Source organism: Takifugu flavidus, chromosome 7 (genome assembly GCF_003711565.1).
Source record: "Takifugu flavidus isolate HTHZ2018 chromosome 7, ASM371156v2, whole genome shotgun sequence".
Lineage (NCBI taxonomy): Eukaryota > Metazoa > Chordata > Actinopteri > Tetraodontiformes > Tetraodontidae > Takifugu > Takifugu flavidus.
This window is the reverse complement of record NC_079526.1, coordinates 5574318-5597358: the sequence shown is the minus strand read 5'-3', so window position 1 is coordinate 5597358 and position 23041 is coordinate 5574318. Positions and strand designations below refer to the sequence as shown.

The 23041-nt window shown below is 46.4% G+C and overlaps 1 protein-coding gene across 2 annotated transcripts in view; it reads left to right on the top strand.

Annotated features, from left to right (window-relative positions):
• ncanb (neurocan b) overlaps nucleotides 1-23041 on the top strand; it is a 94830-nt gene that overhangs the window by 45470 nt on the left and 26319 nt on the right. Inside the window, exons 9-10 of one of the 2 annotated variants that reach the window (XM_057038376.1) lie at nucleotides 1233-2444; nucleotides 14493-14609. In XM_057038376.1, coding sequence (XP_056894356.1) covers nucleotides 1233-2444; nucleotides 14493-14609 — 1329 coding nt within the window. The remainder of the gene's footprint in view (nucleotides 1-1232; nucleotides 2445-14492; nucleotides 14610-23041) is intronic. The other variant, XM_057038377.1, reaches the window with a different exon arrangement.

The following is a 23041-nucleotide window of genomic DNA, read 5'->3' as shown; positions in this document are numbered from 1 at the left end:
CACCGGTGCCTTAGAAAACACACAGCAGCAGCCGTGAGTCGCCCGTGCAGGCAGAATGAATAATGAATGGTGTCCACTGTGTTTGGTTAAAAGCGTCGTGTTCATAAGGTACAACGGACCACTTCATCTAAATAATCCGATCTATATGCGGCTCGCTCCGGAGCCAGTCATTTGTCGCAAGGCTGCGTTTATTCCAGGCGGTTTCTCTCAGCCACGGGCCAGAGCGCCCTGCAGGAGGCTGTCTGGGGCAAAGGAATCCGCTGGGAATAAGTAAACAGGGCCAGAGAAGAGAAGTGTGAAATTACTTTGAATGCATCTTTCCACTGTTTCTGTGCGCGAGCATGTGCAGTTATTGGTGCCTGCGAGGGGGCGGCCCACCACAGTTTTCTCCCTGACACCCCCACGGCCACGCTGATGAGCTCTACGGGCATGAAAAGGAACTGAAAGCATCAAACACACAGTGGATAACAGTAACGCTGTCAACAAAATAGAGCTACTTTTCGCCACAGGAACCTTCCCAAGGAGCCAAGAACCTTTGAACAGACCGTGCCACAGCATCACAAGAGCCATGCTCTCTAAACTTATTTATGAGGCTGTTTTTGTTTTTTTCTTCTCGCTGACATGCAGCTCTGGTAGAGGAGAAAGCTAATGTTTGCGTTATAATGACTAACAGCGCTCAAATCTGTTGTGTCTCCTTCATCTCAGATCTGAGAGCAACAGTATGTGTCTTGATGCATGGATGACATCACCGTACATAAGATAAACAATCAGGGTCCAAGGCAACATCATCCAGCCTCCAGTTCTGATGCAACGCCACATCTCACGAAGGCTTTTGCAGGACCTGAGAGTAGAATTATAGAAATCCTGCTGACTCAGCGTGTTTGTTATGATGTGTCTCTTAATGTATGCTGAGAAAGGGCACAGAATGCACTCAGCACGCTGAGTTCTGACTGAAAAGGTTAATGAAAAGAACTAACAGTGATGGGAGCTTTTGGAAAATAAAAATAAAGATCTTGTTGATTCTCACAGTTTTGAATGCAGTATTTCAGCAGCTACTGAAGTTTGGAGGGTAAAAACTGGGCCCGTGTCAGGGTCTTCATAGTATTGTGTGTTTCTTCAAATTTTGGAATTGCTGTCAAAGGTTTGTGGGGTTTCAAGAAAATTGCCATGGCAACACAGTGAGGTCAGTTAATCATAAAATCGCAACTAGCCTCTTTTTTTTCTCCTTTTAGAATTCTTGGCAATCAGTTCTGAAGAGAGAGCACCACCAAGCACAAACAACAACGTACCCGGGCCTCAGGGTTCAGGAGAAGTTCCAGCCTTTCCTCGGGCAACTGCTGGACACTTCCAGTGGGTTATGAAGTCGGTCCGTGGATCCAAAGGAGTGCCGCCAGGACCAGTAGCCTTTGTGAGTAAACTCCCCACCTGGAAGCCTTTGGAAGCCAAAGCAGCTGCACTTGAGATGATGACCCTGCCCACCTCCCCCCAACAGAACAACCAAGAAAACTATTCCGGCCAGGGCAGAGACCAAGATGGGGAGAAACCTAACAATCCCACAACCACCAGATTTGTATCAGGGGAGGAGGGGGAGATAGAGGGCAGCGGTGAAGGGGGTGGCTTTCCTGATGGGTTTGAACAGAATGTCAGTAACAGGGAGACCACCAGCGTCAAGCTGACTCCTGTAACTTTAGCCAGCCAAAGCCAGACTGAGATAGTGACTCTAGCTGAACACACAAGTCTGCCCCAGTGGCAGACGTTGGAACAGCCCACCACTCAATCACAGAGCTCCAAGGAGGAGGATCCTGCAGAGGAGGCCAGGGGGGAAATCTTCTACATCCATCGGCCCACCCACATTTTTCCATCTACGGATTCACAAATAGGGGAGGGGGGCTCAAACTCTATCTTTCCACCTGTTGTTCAGAAGCATCGTGAGGTGGAGGATTTGATGGATTCCACACCTGAAGCCCTCACAGAGCCCTTGGCAACTTCAGAGATGACCACAGTGGAATTCCTGACAACCAAGGACTCGCAGGATGTTGAACCCACCACAAGAGCCGCCACCACAGAGGAATCCCTGGGGGGAGCCCCCACAGAGGAACTGTCCATATCGATCTCGTGGGTCCGGGAAAACAGCGAGCAAACAAGCCCCTCTGACTTGCAGCGTCGCCTCTCGCCTACTCCAGCACCCACTGACGGCACCCCAACAACCACAGGGGACGCTCAGCCGAGCACCTTGGTGCCGTATGCCATCGCTGCCGCAACGGAAATGGAGTCCAGGTCTGCGGTGTCTGAGTCCTTTGTGGTTGGAAGTCAGTGGACATCTTTTAAAGATTTAAGCCCAAAGTCAGAGGCTCCCAAATCTTCAAGAACAACAGACGACAAAGACACACACAACCCATTTGGCATCCTTGTACCCAACTGGACATTTGGCCTCATCTCATCAGGTATGTGAATTCCCCCCTGACGAATGAATTTCTCTGTCATAATTATCTCCATAATTACGAATGATCTTCTTTATAGAAGGTATTATTTAATTAGGCATGTGACCTGGTGAGAGCTGGAGAGTCCCCACATTTCTGTCCTCGGATGACACCCTATGCAGGGTTAGGATTAAATCGGGATGACTGCTGCGTGCCCAGTGTACAGCCTCTGAAAACCACCAGTACATACGGCTCTGCGTCCTTCTGTTTCTGTCTTTTGTTATTTCATTCTGCATCCCGGCTCCCTCTCCAGCTCTGACGTGCACCATGCATTCTTAATCCTCTTCCTTTTTGCCTTCGCATTCTCTTCCTCCCACGTCAGTCTAAAGAGATAGGATAGCTCCACATACCGAGGCGGCGCACTGAGGTGAGACCAACTAGGTTGTGGCAAGTAATTAGCAGGTCACAGTGAGTGCAATGGTAGGTGAACTGCAGGGAGGGAGAGATATTCTTCCCCAGCAAATCAATGTAGACACAAACTACAAGAGGGGATTTGTAATCGACTGCGGCTCCTCATTTTCAAGTTTGTCCGTGTTCGCTCAGCTCTTTGTCTCGGCCCGACACGGGCTCTGCTACTCCCTTACCTGAGCTTGTCGCTCACAATAATAGCAGGCTATGCGCTTTTTGCCTGATCCCACTCACATTGATCCCCTTTGATAGTTAATGGACCTGCTGCTGCGACAGAAAAACCAGAGCAAATTAACATAACAAACATTGTTTTCTTAGGGCCACTCGTCTCGTTCTCTTCTGAGATCTAATCGTTTAACCAAGATGTGTTCCCATTATGTTTAATGTTCATCAAAAGCCGCTGCAGTCTGTTTAACGGGCTTCTGCCAAATTAATGCCACTTGTTCATCCTCTGCTTAGAGCATCTTATAGTTTCTACGCAATGAGCCGGGGTGTAGAAGGCACTTTAGGGGATCAGTGTGTAGGCTCCTCTCCATTGGTGCCAGAATGTTGCTCCACCATGTTTCTATTGCAGGCCAGGAGAAACAAACAGGAATTGAAGCACTTCCTGTAAGTTCAGAAAGAGACACTTCTGTCAGTGTTGCCAATTAACGCTCCTCGAAGAAGGATTCTGTGATTGGGCAGAAATGTAAGGGAAGGCTGAGGAAGTACGATAATTCATACATATCGTGCCAAACGTAGGAACACCGAACTGGTAATGAGTCCATGGAAAGGAGTGAGTTTATAGTTGTGCACAGATGTATACACCTGATGTCTAGATGCCAACAAACCTTACACACTTCAAAAACTGTCATAACTCATGAAGAGGTTCAAATGTCAGCACGTTGCTCGGGTAAAATACTTCAGTTTATGGCAAAACGTGTTAGCGGTGGGTTCAGAATGGAAAGCGCGTGAATCAAAAGGCTCTGAACAGATGGGCTGTCTTTGATTCTTTGATTTTCGCTGAGCGTTGACGGTGCAGCAAGGTCATGTTTCAGCTCTTCGTATTAATAAATAAAACACAAGGCTAAAATGTTATTTCTTTGCTGCCTTTTATAACCTGGTGAGATCAAAAAAGAATGAGTGATGTCGTGATTAGAAGCATCAGGTTCTTTCTTGGAGATGACCTCTTTTTGGCTTTGAGTTGCAAAAAACTCAAACTAAAAAAAACTGCTGCAATGGTTTCTCGTTGAGAGAGACGGACACGTGGGAGGTAAAGGGCGTCTCCGTGTCCTCTATGATACTCTAGACGGGAGAACGGATCGAGGACCACACTAACAACCCTTTGAGACACAGCCCATCATCTGTTTCCCACAACCTCCCCTCATCATTCCAATCCTACGTGTCTTCACTTCCTCCCAGTTTTCAGCCACCGCGTTATCACAGCCGCGTCAGCCTTCCCCATCCTTCTGGCTTCCAGCAAAAACCCACACAGATGGTTGGGCGTACACACACACCTAACAAATGACTGTACAGTATGTGAGGACGAGCTGGCAGCCAAGCTTTCTCAGGAGTAAACCTCTTAATCCTTCCACATGTCTCACCATCACATACAAGCACACATCTGAATATGACTTAATCCCTCACTGTCAAATCTTCTGACAAAGTAAACACATTTCATTTTATACCCTTTTTTTTTTTTTTAAACACCAAACCTCTCCGACGCTGGTGGACAGGCGCTCCTTCCATAAATAGGGGGCCTGATGAAGATTGCCGACCAGTGCGCCTGCCTGCAGCGCCAGCTGTTGCCAATATGGGCTCCTCCACGCCCCCTGCAGGAAGAAACACACAGAACCACACAAACACACGACCCGGAACCCTGGACCCCAACAAGTCTGGGATATGGAAGTTTCTATATATGGGGGGGAAACAAGTTAGCAAGCGGGTTTGGCGTCAGCAAGCACAGAAATTCACCCTGAATGGTTCAGTGCAGCAGTGCCCAGCTGTGATGAGAGGTAACTATCAGCTTTTGCACTTGAAAATTAGCAAAGTGTGACTCTGCAGTAAACAGGAAGCTGTTGTGGGTTATTGTGGCCCCGTCCTCGGGATGGATCAGACCGCTGGTGGCATCAGTAACACGGCAGGTGGCCCTCAACCAAATTAGGGCTTCAGATTTGGTGGGACAGAGCAGCTAGGAAGGAGATAAATGGAGCTGTGGGCAGGGATGGCGTGTTATCAGCATGGGCTCTGTGGAGAGATGTTCAGCTTGTCCCCAGATTGTTCGAGTCCTTGGATTGTCTCTTGGGAACAAGAGGGCAGATTTTCAGTGCCGCATACAGAGCTCTATTGATTGTCTTATCTTATTCTTTTCTCTACGCTCAAGTGCTTACTTTTCTTGCTCTCTATGACTTTAAGTCTTTTATTGCCATTGTGTCATTGTTATTACTCTTTCTGGCGTAATGTCTCGATAGCCTTTTCAACTTCACCGTGTTCCAATACAAAGCAGAGACCTCATTGGGGCCTTTTTAAAAGACTCACCTCTTTATAATCCATTCGCCACCAAATCCACTGTCCTCCTCCCCTTTTTCCTGTCACCCAGTTCCACTTTTTTATTCCCTTTCGTGGTGTAATTCCTCCATTTTTCAAATAAAACACTAAATTTAATCCGTTGCTATCGGCCGCTGCTGTTTGAATGAATGGGGCTTGTTAAAGAACGGCCTTGGGACGCTGGTTTCCATCATAGTGTGGGATGAAATGATGTTAGGGACCACTCTATGCTGACTGAATGTCTCTCTCACTCACTCTCTCTCTCGTTAAACTAGAAGAATAATGAAGCAGTCAAGTTGAAAATTTCCTTAAGTAGTCTGTGGTGAGAAAATTCAGTGGTGAGTCTTTTCCTCTGACTGTTAATAATGATTATAGATGTAATTTTACTTGGCAGTAATTTCACAAATAAGAACTGTCTATCTAAGGAAGGAAGGAAGGAAGGTTGTTGAAGGCTCTTCAAGAAAGTCTCTGCACCTCTTACCACATGTAACATCATTTAATGGCAGTTTTGGTGTTTATGCATGAAATTGGCAACTTCCCATCATGGCTAATTAAAGTGTGACGCTTTATTTAACTTTATTTACGAGGACGGGCGGTGCTGGGCTGGTCAGTGGCCTCAGGTATTAAAGGGATGACTGCAGGTTAAAATGGATGCTCCGCACACTTTAGACTTATCCACTTGTTATCATGTGGAGTATTGGAGTTGAAATTGGGGGGTTCTTCGGTGAGGTATTAAGTGTGTGCCAACAGGATTCTGAAGTTTGAAGGACTGGCCAAGAGTGAAGCTTTTCTTAGACCTCTCAGATGAAAAAAAATTAACTGTTGCTTTAAGCTTCATCGTAAATCTTACATATGGACAATAAAGAACTTAAAATAAACACGTTAATATGCATTTTCTTTGTTGCAGACCTAAATACACAGTTAAATTGAATGTGTTTTTGCAGCAAAATGTTTAAGCTACACGCAAACTGCGTTGGAATAAACAGGCTAATGCGCCATCAAATATGGATTTAATATTCTGCAGCCATGAAAAAGCATAGAAGAGCTTTTTAGGTGTCATAAAAATGCTTTATCGTCTTTACCTCTGCAACCAAACGTGGTTATTATTCAGCCTCGCAGAGCCCCATCGCGAGTTGCTGTATTTTATTTTTCACATTGTATGACCCAGAGCTCCCATTATGGTAGATGATTGACTGCATGTCCTGATGGGCTCTGGTGGCAGAATTGGAGAAAAAGGCTTTTTTTTCAAGGTTTTTATGAATCTTTTCACATCTCGCAGTCCTCCAAAGACGAGTTGGGCAGCAGCCCAAAGGAACATAAGTAACTCACAGTACCGGTAACTGAATATTAAGATTGTGTTTTATTTCCCTGAATGCACCTTATTATTTTTTTGATTTTTATTTTTTTTAAAAAGGTGGTATTTGCTTTGGTAGAAAAATACCTTTATCACCTATAAGTGTTTTTGCAATCTGAAATCCAACAATAGCTTATTTTTTCCACAGTTTAAATTTAAACCTAAAGAAATAAGGATTAAAATGCAAGAATCTGCTATTAAACTTTCCTTTAAACTAAAACGCGTCATCATCTGCTGGATTTAACCAGCTGGGACGCCGCCTTATCTTCAATATGAGGGCCTGTGTTGTGGTTTGATTTTTCTTCAAAGATTGATGCTAGCCTCCATTTTAGTGTGAGATACAGCTCCAGCGTGGAGGCTTGGGATTTCATAAAAGAACAAACAGCAGCACCTCTGTGCAGTAAAGATTGGCGGAAGATAGCAGGATGGAGCGTAGACGGCCATCGGCAGGGTGCTGCCTGGAGGAACATAATCCTTGTGGATTCATTGTGCAGAGCAGTGTGAGTCTAACCCTGACAGATTGTTTACTGCATTCAGATTCCTCTTTGTTTGAGATAGTTGTGCCTGTTGAACGGCAAAATGTTACTAAAAATATATTTCCCCCAATCCACTGAGCCAACCACCCGCCATAAGGAATACAACCCCCTGCTGTCGGGGACAACGGTGAAAGTCATCATTTCAAACCGAGGTGTTGCGGCTACATGAGAGTAACAGTCCTGAGGATGAGTGCACCCAGTTGGGATTCTAGTGTTGGAGCTGTCTGACAACCTTCAGTCTCTCTCACGCTCAGCAGTTTTGACGGCTGAGAGGAGCGGCGGCGTGGAAGGGTGGCTCCCGGCGACAGTCGTATCGTATCATGTCGCACCCGCCCTGCAGAGGGTGGAAGGGGTCTGTTCATGCGGGACCTTTAACACACACCCAGAGGTCTGTTGCAGCAAGGGAGGAAGGAAAGGAAGCATCATTTTAGCCTCCTTGGTTGGGTCAGGAGTGGGGTCTGGTTCAGTAGTTTCTCTCTGTTTGGACAAGATTGCTGTGCTTCTGATGGTTCAGGCCCAATCTCAGCTAATCGCCTCATTGGTCAGCGGCTGTGCCAATCACAGCTCTTCGGAGGCTAAACCACGCCCACGCAAACAGGCAACGGTCCAGGAAACTTTCCTTCCGTTCTGTGGGAGTTGGTACGTGTAGTTTCTCTCGTGTACCCGCCATCGTTTTCCCGTTGCCTCGGTGACAGTGTGGATTTAGCGAAATGGCGTTTCCAGGCCAAAAATCTGCAGTTCGGCGGCAACTTTAAACAAATCAGCGCTCGGGCTGTCAGCGCCCTGCTGAAGCAGCTCAACGTATTAGATCTGGAAAACTTTTAAGCTGCAAAGTGGCTAAATGTCAGAACCAGACAGTCTGAACCCACCAAGAGACGCACACACCGGAGGGACACAGAAGGCTTATACCAGTTTGTAGGTGGGAGGGGGAGCCATTGTTAAAACATGAACCAGTCTTAGTAACAATGGCAACTTTGTGTTGCTGAATTTGGACCTCTCGCTGTCGTGTTTAAACTCTGCAGCAACGTCTATATCGCATACATCCTTTGCTGAACCACAAAGCACATTATTCCTCCATAAATGCATCGTTAATACATGCAGCCATTACTGGACGTGAAACAATGTTCGGTAATCACAGTGTAAATAAATCATGGCGCCTCACTAACAGGGTGACCTTCTCCTCTGCAGAGTTTAGGTTTCATTTGTGTCGGTGAAAATGTACGAAAGAAGAAGAAGATGGAAATAGGGTAATTCAATATTCTTATTTGGAAGTATGAGCAAATCCAAACTGAAGGAGGGGGTGTTGGAATGTGCTTGTGATGATAAGCCAGGATGGATTATGTTCCTGCCATTCTGACAGCCTGGATAATGCAATTTATTTAGGACGAGAGGAGGCGCCACAAGTGCGATAATCGATGCGGCGCTTCCTCGCCGGGTCGCTGAATTTGGCTGCGTTGAATCGCCAGGATGTTGCTCCTCGCTGGTCCAGCTTTGAGCCAGCTTGGGAGGTCCCGGCTAGCCAGCCGCAAGCTTGTGGCACGCACTTCACATGCACGCCGTTGCATGCAAAATTGTTTCTGTAGCTGCAAACATCTGAAAATTCTTTATATGAAGTCCAAGTTATTTAACGGATGTGGGTATGTGGTTACGTTAGAAGAGGCTAATAATATCAGAAAAAGAGAATTTTAAGTGCAGACGTTGTGAATAATGTAGATTTATTGCGCAGATCTGAGGCGCTCGCAAAAATAATGAGAAACTAAATAATGAAACAGAATAACGAGAGGGAACTGGAGCCAGTCAAAAGGCCGGCTCGGAGTTGAGGAGGTGGTGGAGGTGGCGGTGGAAGCATTGCAGCACTTTACTGGTCAACACAGAGGAGTCGTGCACGTGATTGGCTGGAGCAGAGTATCTCAACTCTGAGTGGATGAAGAGCCTGCTGAGGGTGAGAGGCCTAAATCCACAGGGATCTGCTGGTGAAGCTAGAGGGGGTAACTCATTTTGGGTAACTCAAGCGTGCAGGATTGATTACAGCATTAAGACACGAGTGTAAATTAAGAAAGGTGCTTTGTAAATAAATAACAACCTGGAACAGCACAATCTATTGCCAAGACTGGTAGTCCTGGCTCAATTGATTCCATCCTTAGCTAATGGGAGAATGCTCAGTAATTATGCATAACTGTAATGGATTATGGGTCAAACTTTATATGGCACTGGCAATGCAGTGTAAACACACACACACACACACACACACACACACACACAGGAGTGGTAATGAATTCACAGTAAATTTTAATCTAATCCGACATTCTGAAATCCACCCATGTGTAACAGAACCTCCTGAGCACCGAGAACGGACTCTGGGAGACCTCTGATCTGAGGGCCACGTGCGTGCACGGGTATTTGCACACACCGTGTGTCGGCGCGGCGGTTCTGTAGCAGGTCCAGGAATCCATGCGATTGCCTGCTAATGCGTCTAGAGACCCGGCAGGACCTGCGGAAATGAAGGCACGGCAGACCGAAGGCTACGTTTACCCTCACGGACGCCCAGCGCACGGCGCTAGTCACGTGACTTCATCTGCTCCAAAGAAAGAAAAGAAAAGCTGGAGCATCCGTCGTCTTCTTCACATGCAGGGGCTGTGGATGCTGTCCACACAGAGGGACGTTACAGGATCCCCGTTGATAGAGGGTGGAGTTGGTTTAACATTTTATCGATGAACAATTTAAAAAGCTGACAGAGCCCAAGATTCTGGTGGAGCGCATTAGATTACCCGAGTCTGCAGACTGAGGGCGCTGCCCCCGTCTGCTTCAAAGGGCGATAGTCGCCTTGACGAATAAACGCAACCTCTGTGCCGCCTCCATCTCTACTTCATTCCTCCCGTCCCTCAGTTGTCTCAGCCGTGTCCTCATCCAACCTCACCTCTGTAAATCAATCGCCGTGAAGTCATCTGAAACTGCGCGAGGCCTGACTCCTGCGTGTGAGCGAGGGCTTGTTTCACCTCCATCGAGAAGCAGGTTTCAGGTATCACCTGCTGAGCGATCGGGTGCGAACCCGTGATGTGTCTGAATAGGCCGGCATCTGTTAAATAAAGTCCGACTTAATCATTCGCCCGGCCTCGTGTAAGGTGATCTCGTTACAACATCGGTGGATCATCGTTTCATCCCAAACTCTGAGGCACAAACGTGCTCCAGAACCACAACTATCATCATTATTGCAACACTGTTGTCTGACGCATCAGTCTGTGTCTCACTGGTATCCAACCAGTGAGACAAGGTTTTTGTCATGAAAAAAAAAAGCCTTCACATCATTTTATTGATTTATTTCAAGTCTGGAGACTCAACACCTAAAGAATGATTGATCTGTTTGAGTCATTCGAGACTAATAAACCATATGGCAGCCGTGGAATAGATTCTTTATAATACAGATTTAGTTTTCCATTGATTTACTTTCAAGGTATGAAAACAACCAAATGAGTTTTTGAGGATTATGCGATTGTCTGGGGCTCTCTGTGAGCTTCTCTGCTGCAGGTTGGAGCCTGTTTTTAGAAAGCAGGGTTGATGCCTCCACTCTTCCTGGGGCTGAAGCCTCCAGGCTGACCTGCTTTCGCTCTCCTGCAGAGCGCTGGCATAAATGGAAGCCTAGAGCAGTTGTAGCATTTACTCACAATTTGCGACTCCTCTTTTTGCCCTCGCCTCACTGCGCCGTGTTACAGGACATTTCCACTCACTTTACACCTGTCCACCAGCACACTCCACCACGCCACACTCACCGAGGCACTTGAAACGCTTCAAACTAGTTTTTAAGGCTACAAATGATCCATTTCCCTGAAACCATGGCAACATTCCTTCAGATAATGATGTGAGATGCTGTTTAATTTGCTCCAGGTGTTGCTGGACCTCAGTTATCCCATCCCTAGCCCTCATTAAGCACCAACAGAGCCACTTGCAGTCATGTTTTATACAAACCTTCTCTCGCTCTGTGGTACACATATGCTATCTGTAGCTGCCACGCTAGCAGCCAGTTGAATATTTCACACTACAAGCTCATTGAGCGGCGGCGGTCATGACAGTGGCTCCGTTTTCCAGTCAAGCCCACATCCTGCAGTTTAGGGCGGCCATTCCTGCTGTTGTAACTGCTCGGCGTGACTCTGTACCTTTTAGGGACGTACTGTAGCATTAAATTTTAACGGAGCAGCTCTGGCTGGGCTCTGGTGATAGCTTATCATGCTCGTAGATGGGAAACACTTGAACAGGCCAAGGCATGATCTCTGTCTCGGCAAGCTATTACGAGGTTCAGTGAGTCCCGGCACAGCAACCAGGGCGGCAATAAGCAGGTCCACATATAGAAAATCCCAGTGTGTGTGTTTGAGACGTGCTTTTATCCAGGTCTGTGCTTCTGTCAGCACAAGCTTTTTCTGCAGGATCCCATTATGTGAAATTTGCAAACGGCTCCACTTTGATGCGAGACTTTAAAATCTCAATCCTCTTTTATGCTCCGATCTACAGCAAATCCTGCATGTATGCATGGCGCTGTCATCGGGGACTAGCTTCCTAAATATGCCGCAAAGTTAAGATAATCTCTCTCCAGAGAGAGGCTTAGGGAAATCTTGAGATGACCCTACAGAGCCGCCAAGCGTCGCTCCCATCAGCGTGTTTGGTTGAAGTTAAGAGCTGTGGCAGCATCAGCTGGAACGAAGTACAAATACTTTTGTGTTATCGATTTTCCGAGTTCCAACCTGAATGCTGAGCCCCTGCACGCTCCAATCCGCCTTCCTTTCTTTCGGACACCAAATGTCTTTCGTTCCTTTCTAATGGTTCATGCGTGGAAAAAGAACAACACGGAGGACAATAGGAAGCATCGACCTATTTAAAGATCAGTGTGTAATTAATCACAAGCTCACAGCAAGTATGAAGAGAAGGGGGACGCATGATAGCTCCCCCTGTGACTCTCTGTCCCTCCGATAACATTTCCCTCTTCTCCCCCTCGTTCAAACACACACAGACACACACACACACACACACACTTATGTTTGTGCTTCTGTTAAATTTTAATTTGTGCCCTCTCAGTCCCTCTTTCCCCTGAGATGTGCTCGCTCTCTTTCTCTCTCTCTCTCTCATTTTTAATCTGTGTGTCGCTTTGCATATTCATTTTTAGGATTGCCTGTTTGCAGATGCACACATCCTAATTATAGAAAACCACAAAATGTCATCCAGTTAAATGAATGTTTAAACACATAGCCAGTCACGTCCAGCCTCAACATCCCCTTCCTTAACGTGCCTTTCCTGGGATAAAATGCCCTCATGGCCACATGATCCACGACTGCCGTCTCACTGACGTGCACTCTAAACACACGCCGCGGCAGGAACGGAGGTAAAGAGTTGTTGGTGGGCAGATGGTGGAGATCACAGCCTTGTGTGTGAGGGATAGGTTGCTGCTACTTGTCCACACATCGGATTGTTGTCTTATTCTGCTGCCGTCCAGCTTTTTGGGCCTGTATTGTTTACACGGAGGCTTGTGGATGATCACAAATCACGTGGATAAGAAATATTATCCCGACAGCTATCACAGAAATACCCATATTCTGTCATACTTCCTGTTCTTTTAGTTATTTTACAGACAAACAAAGAGAACACTTAGCTTTATACATTTTAAGACGTTTAACACGTAGTTTTCACCCGCTAGCTCAGAGCCGAATCGGTAACGTTGCTCTAACTGTAAGAAGTTCATGATCTTTTGAGATGGGCGACGCGTTTCTCATGAGGATGCTTCCAGTCGGCTAAAGTGACGCTCCGTCTGCTGGGGTGGGCAGGCATAACGCACGGGGAACAGTCGGTGCATTAGCTTAACATTAGCTTAACATAAACTGATTTTTAACAGAATATTTGTTGTTCTTGATCTTTTCCTGTAGCTTTACCCACAATCCCCAGTGATCAGGATGCACTAGCAAACGCACTAAAAGCACATTCGCGCATCTTTGTCGCTAACAAAGATTCATCATCTTCAGAGCTTTTGTGCTGCAGTGGGTTTGACATTTAGAGACTGGAGACCAACATCAATACGCATTTTGTGCCTTTCAGAGCTATTTTTCCCGTCAGACACCAGAGAATATGAAGTCCTGCAGGTGTTCCCGGGGCAGCGGTTAGCCTGAAGCTCTCATTATAGCGGCAAAAGGATAAATGCCTAAAGTCGATAACGTCGAGCCTAAACGATATGTTTATTTCTAATGGATGGATGGATGGATGATTGAACCTTTTGCATCACCTATCCTCTCCATTTTCTCTCCTCCATTACCTGACATTTTAGACCCAACCACGGCTCATTGACCAGAGCTTTTTTAGGGTTATTTTTCATGTCACGGGCTGCTCCGTACTCGCAAGCTTTGCCATCTCAGTGCATCATTAACCTTTAAGCAAGGTACGTTTTCAAAGCACGTCTGCTGGTGTCTTTTCTTCTCTCTCTCATCGCTCTGCTGTTGATTTAAGGAAGGAGTCTGTCCCTAATGGTTTCTCTCATTCAGAAAATTACTTTTGTACAATTTCAATGGCAGCGTTTCCTTTCTCTTCACCACTCGGTGTATCAATAGCAGCCTCTGAGGAGCAGCAAGAGCTTATCATTATGTTACACGGGATGCTGAGCACATACCTGTTGCATACCCGCCGTGACGCAGGGTCGTCCAAACATTTAAAACCACACACTCGAAGGGGGAAACACTCTCTGCCTCCGCCCACTCATGGTGTTATTAGGGGACTCTGCAGGCATGGCCTGAGAAATGGTGTCAGAGGCTTCAATCCTATCCGGACCGGAGCATAAAACAAGAGAGTTGATCCAACTCCCTTCTTGTGTTCCAGCCCTCCTGATCAGATTCTCTTTCTTAAGATAAGAACAATAATTAGAACTCCATATCGCCACCGCTCCTGCATCCAAACAGAGCGGGAGTTAGAGCCCGGCAGTGTTAAAGTGTTTACTACCTTCATAAAAACAGGTGCAGTTATGCATGACTGGGCGTGAGGAGCGTCAGCTCCAACACTATCTCCATCAGGCGGCAGCAAATGGATGGAAAATGAAGCGGCATGATTCAAACTCATCTCCCTTTTTAGTGTATCAACATGAGCTTTTCTTTTTTTTCCCATAATGGACTGATATCACACATTTAAAAGCCTCCCCCCCCCCCCCCATGTATGTGTTTGCAGTGGAGAAGAACCCATGCCAGACTAACCCCTGTCTGCACGGAGGCAGCTGTCTGCAGGAAGGTGACGGCTACAGCTGCTACTGTCCTCAGGGCTTCTCCGGAGAAAGCTGCGAGATCGGTGAGTCACTGCCAGGTCAGCAAAGTGCGGGGAACCCTCGGAGGTGGACAGCTGCAGGCCGTCTTGTCACTGTGTCGTAAGGCGGCGCCGAGGGAGGGGACGCTGCCGGGCAGCATTCAGCGCGCGTTCTTGTCTTCTCGATAGAGTTATCTGAAAAACACCAGCACACCAACGCGCATCAAACTAAGAGGAGCTTTTCTGCCTGTTTGGCTCAGGCTCTTTGGGTGGAATAAACAGGAAGTAGGCAGAAGATGCTAAAATGTGACTTCCTTTTGCTTCCCTTCTTTCCTCATTTTGAAGTCGGCCGTGTTCGGACTCCACGCATGCAGCCGCTACAAGCTGGGTCAAGGTGTTAGGGGAATTTACCCGTGGAAAGAGGTCATAGATTAGGGGGCAGAGGTCATGAAAAACAAATTTGATTGTCAATAGACTGCGAGGCTTACACCCTGCAGTACATATGATGCAACAGCCAGGTTTGTCTTTGCATTAATGAGACAGGAGATCAATCACCAAGCGCTACTGGATCAATCACTCATGACCAATGCATGCTAACTGCATGGATTACACACATCACATCGTTTGTAAAGATTTGTTGCAGTCGATTGCGTCTGGGCTGGCGAGGATAAGTGAAAGCAAACCTAATGGTTCTTTAGCAGCGATAGGAACAAATGACGGCTTTTGGGGCTGAGCGCTGGGAGAAAAGCACTTTCATAAAATATTTGTTATTTACTGATTATGCCTCAGCTCTTTCCTTGGGCACCCTCCTCTCAGGAGTGTGTAATTGCTTTTCTCTGTGTTGCTAAAGTTTAGCGCTGGTGATTAGCTAGCTAAACAGCTGCATATCGGATGTTTTGGATATTAATTGTGACCGAGAGGCAGGAGGGTTAATTGCCTATGACTGCTAACGCTAGGCCGCTGTACCGTTCCGCAGGAAGCACGACTTCATTCATTGTGTTGCTTTTCCCACCTAATCAAGTCGTATTTTCCTCCATTCATCACTATTGTTTGACCGTTCGACTGCAGCCTAATTCTTTTCTCCCTCAGTTCCGCTCTGAGGCCGAAGAAACAATAAAATCCCGCAGTGCTTCTGCTTATTGTGTGAGATGGGTGTTTATTCAAGAATGTGACCCAGGCTCCACAGTTGCGGCTCCTTGCAGCCTGTTTCCAGGACTTGGCCTGAAGCTGCAATTATTTTGGAAGAAGCGTTTTAGGGAGCTGCATAATTGATGGCCTGTGTTTCTACTGTGGGTCTTTAGTCAATATTTATGAGGATTGGGGGGGATAAAGAGTGCTCGCACAGTGGATGGATCTCCATCTTCACAGTCTTCCCCTTCACCCGATTTCCTGGTGCTTTTATGGTCTTTCGGTGTGGAGACATGGACACTGAGACATGACACCGGTGGCTTGTCTGTCTCCCGATTAATGAGATCTGGGAAATAATGTCTTTTCTTCCTCAGCTACGATGAATTTAAAACATTTTCGAGCACTGTGGTTTGTGTGGCTCAGAATCCTGCTGGATGGGGACTTTTTGGAATAGACTGATGGAAAAGTACAGTATATTTTTAACGGTGACAGAGACAAAGGGACGGCTGTTTTAGAGGGATGTGCTTCTGCCTGGATAAAATTAAATATTTAAATTTTCTTTGCATCAAAATTAGTTCCGTTTCAGTTCGCCAAAGGAAACACTCTTTCACTGCTGTCAAAGCAACGATGTTTGGGCCTCACTGCACTCTTCCCTTTTCCCTTTTCATATTTAACAACAGCCCACCGCTTAAGAAAGACCTCAAAGTGGGAATTTGAACATATAAACGTGTCCATCACCCCGCTTTCATGGAATATTATCGTAAAAGGCAGCACTTTAGCAGCGGGTTTTCAAGCTCCAACCCACAGCCACTTAGTCATTTATATGACTCTACATTACAGACTAGCTACAAAAGTCACCAAAGGACCTAAACGTCAAAATGAAACTGATTTGGTTATGAAGGCATTCAAGGTGTTCACGGTGGTCATCTTGACACTTGCTTTCCTGTTAGCCGTTGCTCCCAACAAGGTTTGCAGGTTTGGAAATGCTAAACACTCTCAGCGTGTGGGTCACACTTTAGTCTACAGTGCTTTTCTTCCTGGCAGTAATTCCCAGCATCATTCCATCCATCTTTGCCCCGAATGGAAGCGTAAATGCAATCACCACCGTGGGTGTTCACAACCTTTAAGTGGACTGCAGATCAATCAAGCTGCGAAACACTCAAGCAGATTGTGCGACGCATCTTCCAGAACATTCATCAGATTTTACAAACTAATTCAGCTCTAACAGCCCACTCAGGAGCGCATTAGGATGGAGCTCCAACTGTGTGAAAGCACAGATGATTTATTCCTCAGTCGCGGGAAACAGAAAAGACAGAACAAGACATTTTGGGGTGGATGCAAATTTCCTCTTTCATTCTTATGACTTCCATTTTTCTTGATTATCTTTATTTCTTAACTTTACCTGACAGCCTTTCTTTTTAAAACCCTCCATATCATATATACGTGTTTTGTTCTTTTTATTACGTTTCTTCTGTCGTTTAATTCCAGCACCTGCTGTGCACTTAAAAGCCAGATGATTATGACCACATTGCCCCCCTTTCACTCAGGCAATCATGCAAATTGAAAGTCAGACAGCCAGAGTTGGAGCATTTAAGGTTCCAGTGACGTGGGCGCGGAGGAAAGTTGCCTCTTTGCCTCCTGCTTCCCCTTTTTGAGCTGTTTCTGTGTTGACCATCATCCATCTTTCACTATCTGGACAAACGTTGTTGTTTTAAATTAGTTTTCTTTGAACCCGGTGGTTGAATCAAGATGTCCCAAATTGAGAGGTGAGTCGTCGGCAGTTTGAGGTCAGCTTTTCCTACATCCACATTTTACTCTGTTTCATCCTGAGAAACGGTTCCCTTTTACGAGCCGCCGCTCCTCCTGCCGTCTAATTCAGATGTGTGGAGGAAACACATTAACCCGTCTGTGTCTATCGCTAAACACGGGTCGACAGATCACTGAGATTCCAACAGGAGCAGGAGTCAGAGAAATTATTTTCAGCCGAGCGATGTTTGTTCTCCCGAAAGACCTCAATCAGGCAGTCAGTCAGTCAGGGGGAAGGAAGATAGACGGCAGGTAAATGATTTTGTGCGGAGAGGCTTTTTCATCTGGATTTAGCAGTGAACACGCAGAGACGGGTGCCTGCAGTGATGCGTTCAAGGCCCTTTACATCAGACACATTAGATAGCTGATGAAGCTGTGCTTTGGCAAAAGGGAACATGTGTTTTTTTTTTTTTTTCTGCTCAGACAATCGAGTCGGAATTATGTGGACGCTCAAGGGAGGTTCGAAGAACGCTCAGATCCGTTTTAAAGAAATAAGTTGAACAGAAACGTCCCCCAGCTGCGCATGGCAATATCCTCTTGTTCCGCTCTGCAGGAGCCAAAAAGCTTTTCCAGCCGTCCTTCCTTTCTTCCTCACTTAGCCGTGCACTTCGGCTCCGTCTCCAGCCATGCCGATTAGATCTGAGCGCCACACCGTGTTTTTCTCCCTCCACCTTTTTGAGAATCAAGCATTTCCCTTCCCACGCTCGCTCCATCTTTACACCCTCACCCTTGTCACTACTGCACCCCCCCCCCCCCCACACACACACACACACACCTCTCCTCCTCTCTTCATAATTTACCATGTCTATCACTCATGCACCCAATTTTTCTCCGCCCTCCTGCTCTTTCTGGAGACAGGCCTTATAGCCCTGTATTGAAATTGCTCCGCAGTGCAGAGATTGGGAGGAAAACAAGCCCATAGCCCCCCCCCCTCACTCCAGTATTTCTCCCAAATAGCACATTTCATTTCCTGCCATACTTCTGTCCTCACACTCCATTCTCTCGCTCCCCCTCTCTGTATTTCCTGTCAGAGGCCAACACAATTACTCACAGGGAACTATCTCTGTACTCATGCATAAAATGAAACGTATTCATGCTCATGCGCTCATTCACCTGTGCACACTCCAGTCACCAAGTATCCCCACATGAGTGTGCACAAAAATGAATTCCTTTTTCACCTATTTTCCCGCCTTTGTAACTCTCCGCCCACGAGCATCTGTCTGACGTGCCACGTCAACCCCGCGTGTCCAGGACTGTACGAGGCGCTAATGCATGACTCCTGTTTTGAAAGGTCCGAGAGAAGCCCCCCCACCCGCTGGGCTCGGGTATTAACTAATTCATCCTCTGAGACCCGCTGCTTTCATACCAGCTCGCACGATTGAGCTTTAAACATTCATGAAGTTGAGGCTATTAATATCACTGCCCCCATATTACCTTACCGGTATGTCCACAGATCTGAGCGATGAGGTCAAAGAGGACTGGAAGACTGGGCTGCAGCTAAGGATATTGGGTCTTACATGGTAGGTGTTCATGGGCAGGTGTCAGCAGAGGAGAAATATCTGGGCTTTGAAGTGAAGCGAGGCGGTGAAACGAAGTGAAATGGGCCTCCGCATCGACGAGGGGCGATTGTGTAAGATTGAGTTGAGTTATAACCAAAAGGCTTAAGAGGGGGGTGAAGAAAGGTTTCCAATGTATTTTCAGTAATCTGCAAGGTTATACTGAGGAAGACAGATGGGCGGACCATTGCTTGCTCCCCTCAGGATATTCTATTCATTCAATAATGATGGGATGGATTTATGTGGTTGGCTCCAAATCCTCCAAATTCTGGCCGTTGAGTCAATACGTTGCTGAGTTTCACTGCTCTCTCTTGGCTTTCTCCTTCTCCTGCCGGGGGGTGAAAAGGATGTGCAATTAGAAAAAGACGTTTTTCGTCAGTCAGGTTGCTCAATAAAGGCGCGCGTCAAAAATGGACGGCTGAATCTGGAAAATGGACATTCTGGATATTCTCGGAATAATAAAAAAAAGCTCCGCTTGCTTTAGTAAAGAGTGATGAACATCAACAGTATCTGTTTCCCCAGGCGTGAGGGTCCTCAATCCAGTGGTTGGATGTCTGTGAAGTGGCTCAGAGCTGCGGTTAGCAGGCTTTTAGCTTAGCTCTGCGCTTTAAAGAGACATTCCCGTCCTGAATAAAGCAGCCATAATTTCTGATTGAACAATGTCGCTGTTAATCAGACAAAGCGCTGGGACGGTTATACCGCACTGTGTGACTCAGCACAGTCGCTCCAATGAAGCGTGTATGAGCCTGGGTGCGACGGCGGCTATCTGTCTCTCGCGTGATTGATGACCAGCAGTTTGTCACAGCCTGTGACAGCTGAGGAGCTCTGAGAGCGCTACGATTGGCTGGCTCAGCCTCTATCGACATGCCTCATTAATTCATCCACTCTGCTGGGTTCCTCAATCAGCATCATGATTGGCCATACCCTCCAGACCACCCCAACGCCATCAGGGGTGCTTGATTGGAGCAGCATGTGACTCGGAATGCTACACATCCACAGTGGATATGACGTTACACACCAACAGTCAAGAGGCCCGAGATCACACAGGAGCGGCCAATGCACACTTGTCAAGCACATAATAAATCTCAGACACATTCCCGGCCACCTGCAGTCGTGCGTGTGAGTGTGCACATCAGCACACGAATGGGCCGCGTACCTTTTGGGTTTTTCTTTTCAGTAGAGAACTCAATTTCTGTCTACAAATTCACCTGAGACAATGAGAAACAAAGGGCACACAGGCTGCAGAATGAATGATAATGAACGGCAGGGTGGTGTGTGTGTGTGTGTGTGTGTGTGTGTGTGTGTGTGTGTGTGTGTGTGTGTGTGTATGTGTGTGTGCGTGTGTGTGTGTGTGTGTGTGTGTGTGTGTGTGTGTGTATTGTACCTCATTGGCATAAACATGCCTGCAGATTAATGAGGTGTTGGCAAAGTTGCAAGGACTTACCTCTTTATCTTTTTCATTCCCCCCCTCTTTTTTCCCTCTCTCGTACACACACACACACACACACACACACACACACCTCCAATGCCATTTTGAGTTGTTGAATTGCCTTGTCTTTACTCCTCTTCTTTGTAATTTAGTTGTCAGCACCAGTGTCGGGTACATTCAGTGAATTATAATATGCACGTGTGCGCCTGACACGCATTTGTGACTCTGGAGGAGGAGGGGAAGCGGAAGGCTGGCCACGTAGAAAGCGGGGCAGATTGAGTTCTCATGAAGACAGAAGACAGAGGGTGGTGTGCAGAGGAGAATGGCTTTATCGGCTTTCCGGTGATACTCAGGCAGCAGCCCATAAACACAAAACACCTTAGAGCCGATCGTCAACAAACAGGGTCAGCGCGAGCTTCTCATTCAACACGTGAACCTACTGAGAGTGTGAGCTTCGTGCAGCACTAAGCACACGCATGACCTGGCTGACAAGCTTTTCCCAGCCTAGATGACGCGTGTCGCTCTGCAGAGTGATGCAGAGAGCAGCACAGGTTCAACAACACTGACAATTCCCCCAGGAAAATCTGCGGTTTCAAACATAAATAAGCACATTTTGAAGAGAAAAGAATCAAACATAAACGCACAATGACACCAATCACAGGAAGAAGGATGAATGACTTCACTTGCTTTGAATGCAAGTGAAGCGTTTGAAATCATTTCTGCTGAACACGACTCTCGAGTCCCAAAGTGAAATTGCTGAGAGAGGATGTCCTTTCTCTTCTTTCCCCCAAAATATTGTAAAACACGAGTACAAAAGTGCTCATTCTTTCATCCCCTGTGCTCCCCCATACGTCTGTGCACCTGCAGTTCCGATATATTTCCTACAGATACATTTACGAGATGCTTTCAGGCATGATCAACCACACTGTGCACGTTAAATGAGTTCATTTGCATGGTCCTGCCTGTGCTGTGCACCGCTCCGCTCTGCATATTCATTAGAGCGGAGGTGCCAACCACACGGCGCTTATTTGGCTCAAGATAAAAAACTCACCATTCGTTGATCTTTTTGTACTCCTTTTCCCAAATGACATTAAATTTGCATTTGTTTCACAAACGCCATCGAGTTTTTATCATTTCTTATGGACATCATTTTGCATACATTTATAAAGGCTCGGTGTTTTTTCTGCTCGGTCGATATAACCTCGGACAAAATAAGTCGACCAATGTTGGGCTTTAGCAGCCGAGCGCGACGTGGAGGGAAGAAATGGTCCTTCATTGGACTTGAGCGCGTCTCAAAACAGGAAAAAAGATTCAACGGGGGCCAGTTGATTGTTGCACGAGCCTCATTCTGTCAGCTGTAGAACCAACATTCCGGCTCTTTCCGTTCAAACAGGAGACCTTATATAATTTCTCTGTCACTGATTAATTGAGTCTGACAGTCTTATAGTTAATTCCATTCAACTCTTCCCTCTTGAAGTACATCAGGAATAGTAACAGGAAGCAGAGAATAGCCTGTCATCCAATCCTCTTGGGAACTGCTCTACTTTAACGGTAAAGGTATTACGGCTATTTTTTTTTTTTTTATTGTAAGAAGGTAACTAATTTTGAGGGATGATGGAAAAGTAGAGGGGAAAGATAAAAAGGGAGGACTGGGAAGTGAAACTGAATGAAGGATGGGAAAAAGCGGTGGAAAAAGTAAGGCATGTAAAAGTGAATGGGAGGAGATGCAGTGAAAGGTGATAGAATAATCTGTCAGTTTAAGAGCTCTGTTGAGGCGTGCTAAACGGTCCCAGCCTGGGTGTCTCTGGAAGATAAAGGTTTCAGGCCAAAGCTCCAGCCGGCCTACAGGGATACAGCCTCCGCGTACCTCAAGAGCCCAGAAGGGACGTGTGAAAACCCTCTGACTCAACGGAAAATAACCACAGGGCCGTGCGAGATCAAGGTTTTTAGAGCTCTCCGGGGAAATGGAAGGAAAATTAGAGGTGCTGAGACTGGAAGGTGACGAATATATAAAAAAGGATGGAGGGCAATGACACGGAGGAAGAGAAATGTGGAGGTGGTCATGGTGGAGGAGCGGAAAGGTAAAAATAATCTTAAAGTCTGCATTGAAACCAACAAGCTCAGTACAAAAACCAGGTGGACTAACTTATTAAAGCTCATATTAGATTGTCCAGCACTATTTGATGTCTGTAAGAAATGAATGCCCAAAGAATCCAAGTCTGATGGCGCCAGATTTGCAGGCAGCTTTACCACTAAGCTAAAGCTTCTCATCCACAGGAGCAGATTGATAAAAGATACTGTTAAAAATCTATTCAGGGTCTCTTTAATTATAATTTTGAGTAATGGCCAAGGTCGCCAGGTTGTTATTCATGATATATGAACGTCTTGAATTGTTCAGGAGTTTTATGCTTCCTCTTCTGACTGTGACTGTTTGACTGCAAGAAACCGTTTGCTGCTCTTAGAAAGGCCGCTGCTAAAACTAGTTTGGGTTTTGGTTTTTTTTGGTTGCAACCCTGACAGGAGATGTCCTACAAAAGCCCCAAAGCTGCCAAATTCCT